Source organism: Sinocyclocheilus rhinocerous, unplaced genomic scaffold (genome assembly GCF_001515625.1).
Source record: "Sinocyclocheilus rhinocerous isolate Xijiao unplaced genomic scaffold, SAMN03320098_v1.1 scaffold8178, whole genome shotgun sequence".
NCBI lineage: Eukaryota > Metazoa > Chordata > Actinopteri > Cypriniformes > Cyprinidae > Sinocyclocheilus > Sinocyclocheilus rhinocerous.
The window spans coordinates 206,866-213,678 of NW_015663584.1; the positions used below are offsets into that span (position 1 = coordinate 206,866).

The 6,813-nt window shown below is 35.1% G+C and overlaps 1 protein-coding gene across 1 annotated transcript in view; it reads right to left on the reverse strand.

Moving 5' to 3' along the window:
* LOC107728981 (nuclear receptor subfamily 1 group D member 2-like) overlaps nt 1-6,813 on the reverse strand; it is a 14,797-nt gene that overhangs the window by 5,312 nt on the left and 2,672 nt on the right. Inside the window, exons 2-7 of the mRNA XM_016539323.1 lie at nt 4,775-4,993; nt 4,590-4,678; nt 3,246-3,390; nt 2,361-2,944; nt 1,068-1,253; nt 771-981 (exon numbers count right to left, since the gene is read on the reverse strand). Coding sequence (XP_016394809.1) covers nt 771-981; nt 1,068-1,253; nt 2,361-2,944; nt 3,246-3,390; nt 4,590-4,678; nt 4,775-4,993 — 1,434 coding nt within the window. The remainder of the gene's footprint in view (nt 1-770; nt 982-1,067; nt 1,254-2,360; nt 2,945-3,245; nt 3,391-4,589; nt 4,679-4,774; nt 4,994-6,813) is intronic.

Genomic DNA, 6,813 nt, shown 5'->3' on the forward strand with positions numbered 1-6,813 from the left:
TAAATAATAAATTAATAATATTATTAAAAATAAATAAATTAAAGATAAATATATTACATTAACATAAATGATTAAAAATGATTAAAAGCAAAACCAGTATCAATTAATAGTTCAAAATTCACCCAAGATGGAAAAAATTGTTAAATATAAAAATAAATAAATTATAAATAATTAATTAATAATCAATAAATAATTTAAATGATTAAAAATACATAACTTTTAATATATTCATAAAAAGTATTTAAAATTATTAAAAGCAAAAACAATATGTATCAATAAATAGTTCAAAATTCACCCAATGCTGCCAGAGAAATTGTTAAAATATATATTAAAAACTATTCTGAATATATAGAAATTCTAAATAACCAATTAATAATATTACTAAAATGTGTAATTAGTAATAATATATTAATATAAAAAACACTTACAAAAATGAATAATTTATATATAGTAAGTTTTACATGAAGAGTGCTAAATTGCACATCTTGCTGCCCATTATGTTCCAAACAGTTAATTATTGGTTAATTGGTTTCAGCTATGATGCCGCCTTAGAAGGCAGCTTCTAGACAACAGGACGACTCACTGGGTAACAGTATCTCTTACACCCAAGCAGTCTTATTTTTAGTATTAATTGTATACTATTTTAGTATTTATTAATATTTTGAATTAGCTTTTCGTTCTGTTTTAAATTTCTATTTTATTTTAAGTTTGTGCTTTTGCATTTTTTATTGCACCGAAAAGATGCGTTCCTCTGTTTTTGAAGGGCGTACCTGCAGACACCAGCACCACGGCGGAGAAGAGACTCATCTCTTCCTCGTCCAGCTGCAGGGCGCTGAGCTTCTCGCTGAACTCAAACATGCAGTTGAGCAGCTCTCCGGCGCCCATGGAGCGCAGCAGGTCCACGCCGAACTTCCTCCCGCTCAGGAAGGTCACGGTCCGCTCTTTCACATCGAACAACGACACGAAGCGCACCATCAGCACCTGCGCGGAGAGAAACGGAGGAGAGCGTTAGGGGTCTGACGGACACTCGCGCTGTCCGAAACGCATCGGGACTCGTGGTGCTTTACCTCGAAGGTTCCCGCCTTGAGGAGGTTGACCTGGTCGTGTTGGGAGAGGTCCTGGAAGCCCGGGATCCGCTTGGCAAATTCCACCACTTCTCGTACGGCAGGGATGAAGCTCTTGGAAAACTCCTCCCAGATTTCATGACCGGGCTTGCAGGGGTCCACGAAGGGGGAAACGCTCATGGGACACACCTGAGAGAAGACCAACAGAGTCACATTACACCAGATACGCTTTAGTGCTAAAATAGCTCTGCTCCATTTTAAGGCATTGTTAGTGCGCTCGACACAATGGCTGTTGAACAAATGGAACAAAAGATACATTTTTGGGGGGAAATTTGAATTCAAATTCTGAGACAGTATGGAATGCATTTTTTGCAGAGAACACAACGTGTTTAATGCATCCTGTTAAAATGCATTGCTTTGAGCTTGAATAAAATTCACCCCAAGATGATGGATACAGCCAGAGAAATTGTCTCTAAATATTTTTATAATTTAAAATAAATAATTAATCAATTAGAAATTATTAACAATAATTTAGAAAAAAACTATGAATTAAATAATATAAAGTAATAATTAAGTAAAATAATACAATTATTTTGTAAGATTTATTTAAATTCTTTTAAATGTATTCAAAGCAAAAACCATTTGAATCAAAACATAGTTAAATATATTTACAAATAAACTATTATACCTAATTTTTGTGTGCCTTGTTTACATTGTTAGCTTAGCAACGTGACAAATTTCACCCAAGATGGTGGATGCAGCCAGAGAAATTGTCTATAAATTTATTTATAATTTAGAAAAAATTTAAAATAATAAATTCTATATTTTTTATAATAACTATAATCTTATAGACTAAATAATATAAATATTACATTTATATAATAAATACAATCATTTAAGAATGCTTGGGATTATTTTCTAATTTTTAAAATAATAATATTGGTAATTGGTAATTGTAATATTTTAACAATTTTTTCAACATGTTTTTCTCTCAAGGAATTATCTTTATATTTTAATTTTTAATTGTAGTTTTAGAAATTTTATGTGCTTGTCATTTTTTTGTTTGTTTTAATATTTGCATTTAGTTTTAAGTTTTAGTTTTAATAATTTTTGTACTTAAAGTTACTTCTGTTAGTTGCTAAGACAAAATTTGTAATTGTCATTGAAATGTTTTTTATGTAATATTTCAGCCAAAAAAAAAAAAAAGCTATTTTAGTTTTAGCTTTAGTTAACAACAACACTGATCTTAAGTTGGTATTGCTAATATTGATGTATAAACAGCAGAAGGTCACTAACCAGATGTCCTCTGTTTGCTCCAGTCTGGACTTCGTTCATGTAGTTTCTGTGGTAAGGCAGGCTTTCTGGGCTTCGACTGCACTGCTGGGTCACGTGATACCCGGTCACATGATCCCTGTAAGGTCCAGCGGTGGTTTGCACGGCGCCGCTCTCGTTCCAGTGGTTCCAGCATTCCCGCTGCGGCTCCTCGTCCTCCTTGCTGCTGCTGCTGAGTGTTTCGGAGCTGGCCGGAGATAAGGACCCTCCGCGGGGCGAGCCGTACGCGAACAGGTCCTCACGGGGAGCGGGTCCAGTGCTCGGCACGTCTTCCTCCCCGCTGTCTGACGAACAGGACGACGCCGTGTCCATGGGAACGACTGACTCAGAGTCCCGGGAGAGATCGGAGGAGGAGCGTGGCGAATCCGGCGGCGACGGTGAGGAGGAGCTGGACTTGCTCTGGCTGCTCTCGATGGCACACGGGGCGGTCTGTGCGCCGTGAAGCATGTGCTGCAGCTGACTGTTATTCATCATGTTATTCATGGCCGTCTGCATCTCCAGGAGCATCCTCTGCTTCTCCCGCTTCGGGATGCGTCCGAAACGCACAGCTGAAAGAGAGATTGTTTGTTAAGATTCATTGCATTTAGTTCTTCTGCTTTAGACTTAAAAAAAAAATGTAGTTGTGCTACAAGTCCTGATGTCAATATCACAAAAGCTTGAGCTCATAAGGAAGCCGGATATGGCTTGTTACTCACCGTCCAGCTGAAAGAGAGATTGTTTGTTAAGATTCATTGCATTTAGTTCTTCTGCTTTAGACTTAAAAAAAAAATGTAGTTGTGCTACAAGTCCTGATGTCAATATCACAAAAGCTTGAGCTCATAAGGAAGCCGGATATGGCTTGTAACTCACCGTCTCGGGACATCCCGACAGATAAACACTTCTTGAAGCGGCACTGCTGGCAGCGGTTGCGGTTTATCCGCACAACAGTGCAGCTTTCTGTCTTCAGGCATTTCTTATACTGAATATTCTGCTGGATGCTTCTTCTGAAGAAGCCCTGTAAAAAATGAAAAATAAAAAAATTATGCAATTTTCCGCTAACAGTGTTTTATTTATATATATATATATTAATTTTATTTAATTCAACTTATTTCACTTAGCTAAGTTAAGTTTTTAAAATTTAAGTAGAAATTAAGTCTTAATTTTTGATATTTATATTTTGCTTCAGCTTTATTTCAAAATAATGTAATTGTTTGTTAGCAGGGTTATTATAGTTAACTAATACTAAAACCATAAAATACATTTCTGTTACTTGAAATAAAATTAACATGAACTGAAATAAAATGAATTAAATAGAAATATAAAATATATTTCAGCTAGTTGTCAAGGCAACATTACTCATTTTAATTTAGTTTAACCTGATGTAAAATAACTAAAACTGGAATAAAAATTAATACACTATATAGACATATTTCGAAGAAAAAAATCTAAAAATGAAGAAACAACAAAATTACTAAAACTCTTAAATAAAACAAATGAAAACAGAAAAAAAAAACGAATTCAAAACATTAATACAATCTATAATAATATTCAAATATTAATTAAAACTCTAATAGTATCTTAATTATACTAAAATAACACGGACAACACTGTTTCCTTATAATAAATAAATATCTAGAAATACTAGAGGTCTGTTCCGAATGCTAGTGACTGAAGAGATTTGGAATGCAAACTCAAAAAAGTGCAAAATGCACATATTGTTAAGCTAGGCACAAATATATATATATATATATATATATATATTGTCTATAATAATATTCAAATATTAATTAAAACTCTAATAGTATCTTCTTAATTATACTAAAATAACACGGACAACACTGTTTCCTTATAATAATATCATATCTAGAAATACTAGAGGTCTGTTCCGAATGCTAGTGACTGAAGAGATTTGGAATGCAAACTCAAAAAAGTGCAAAATGCACATATTGTTAAGCTAGGCACAAATATATATATATATATATATATATATATATTGCATGCACAAAGTTAAAAAATTTTGGGATTGCATTCTCTGCAAAGTAAATAAAGTTTGACTTGACTAAAGTATATACATGCAAAGCTGTAGAATTTGGCTAAAAGGTTCTACAGTGTGAGCATGCCAATGATGCTTAAAAATGCTCTCTTACCTGTACAACACTAGGTTTTGGAACAGACCGAGAATGTTAGATGATCCTGAGAGAAGTGTTTCCTTACCTTGCAGCCTTCACAGGCATGAACGCCGTAGTGGAAGCCCGAGGCGATGTCTCCACACACTTTACACAGCAGCACCATCCCATTGAGCTCTGGAAAATCATGTAAGAGTTAGTTATAACCAGTGGACCAATCCTGCCACTTTTAGACAACTGAATCACATACAAGCTTATTCAGCGTTCACTCACTGGTGATGGAGCTCTTGGCAGCGAGGGTCTTGTTCGAAGCGTGTCCGCGTGGCTGAGTGTGTTTCAACAGCAGTCCAGCGGTGGGCAGGTCTGTCAGACGGCTCGGTTTAGAGGGCAGAGGCGGGGAGGATGATGGGGAGCGGCTGTTAGAGCTGTCACTCATGCAGGACTCCGGGCTGGGGGCGGAGCTTGAGGAGCAGACGTAGGCTATCACGCCTCCTTGGAAATGAGAAAAAGAGGGAACGTTTTAAAAATGCACACTGAAAATTTTTTATTGACAAACGTATGACCACTTATGCACAGTACTAAACTTGATTTCGAATATGCATTTTCTAGAATGAAATTTTTATTTAACAATAACCAGGTTAAAAAACCATGAATAAACATTTTTTGTTACTTGAAATAAATAAACATTAACTGAAATAAAAAAAATAAAAACAATTTAAAACAAACTTTTTTATTTCACCTAGTTGCCATCATTTCTCATTTTACTTTAAGTTGATGCACTAAAATGAGAAAAAGCGGGAACTTTTGTCAATTTTATTTTTTCAGTGTGCATTTTATAAGAGTATGTGCACTCATGCACAGTACTAAACTTGATTTCAAATATGCATTTTCTAGATTACCAAAAGAAATGTTGCATAGTTAACAATAACCAGGGGTAATAGCAGTTACCTACAACCATAAAAAAACCATTACTTGAAATAAAATAAACATTAACTGAATAAAAAAAAAAAAAAAAACACTGAATTTTTTTTGACCTAGTTGCCAAAATTTCTCATTTTAGTTAAATGACTAATTAATGGATGAATTAAAATAAATTAAAACAGTTTATAATAAAATAAATTAAAACAAGTATTAACATGTATGCACAGTACAGTAAAAAGATTTAAATACCCCTTGTTTTTTGTTCTTCTGGTTTAAAAATGCATTATTTTTTATTAGCATACACCATAAAATAGACAATACAGACAAGAACAAAAGTAAATGAGAAACAGTTTGAAGATATGTTTTACAATTTGACCTTCTTCATTGCATTTCATTTACATATTGGATAACTGCATTATGTAAACTCATTTCAATAAGTGAGCTGGTCATCTTGGTATGAAGAAGTCACACAAATATGCTTGCATAAAGTTATCTTTTGTTGTTGACACAACTGTAAAATTATATAATCTTCTGCAGTGCACATGTTGGATGAACTTCCTCATTTTGAACAGCTCATGACCTATTTTTAGATGAATGAAACTGCACGATTATGTTTAATTGCACTAACCTAATACAGTAACACTACCATGGTATATGGATAAGATAATCATTATATACATTAAAAGTACAATAAAAGAAGTGGTACAAAAACCCATTCCATCACTTTCGTTTGTGTGTAAACAGTCAAAATATGTACAACAAGTATGATGTTTTTAGTAGTTAATTGTTCGAGTACATAAATAAATGGATTTATTTTACACCAACCAAAGTAAATAAAAATGTCCTGAATTTCTTTAAATGGACAAGGGAGGTGTTACTTAACCACCAACAACCCTTAGTTTCTCAGACCCACCCACACGTGGACCTCTCATGTTTTGTACGGGAAGAATATCTAGGTCACTAGCTGTCTGCTGCCTCCTCACGTGGTACTGCAGAGAGTCTCGCGTCGGCAACTTGCCACGCTTCGACCAATCGGAGACTATGCGCCGCGCACGTCACGACCAATCAGCGGCGGAGCCCCGAATCCTAGTACACACAGGCACATGACTAGGCTACGAGAGCCATGTGAGAGCGAGCATTCTAGTAGTCCGAGTACAGAGGCGCGTGACGTCACGGACACTCCTAACCCACATCCACTGTTTGACGCGCTCTGCGCCGCGGCGGAGTCATGCAAGCAACGGAAAGCATGTCAACGGTGCTTTAAACCACAAGATGCAAAACTACCCCATTTCACTCTGATAACCTATCATTTTAAACATATTTTCATTTTATGACACCACAGACAGTGCATCGATAATACAATTATAATACATTTATGCATTTAGTTTACA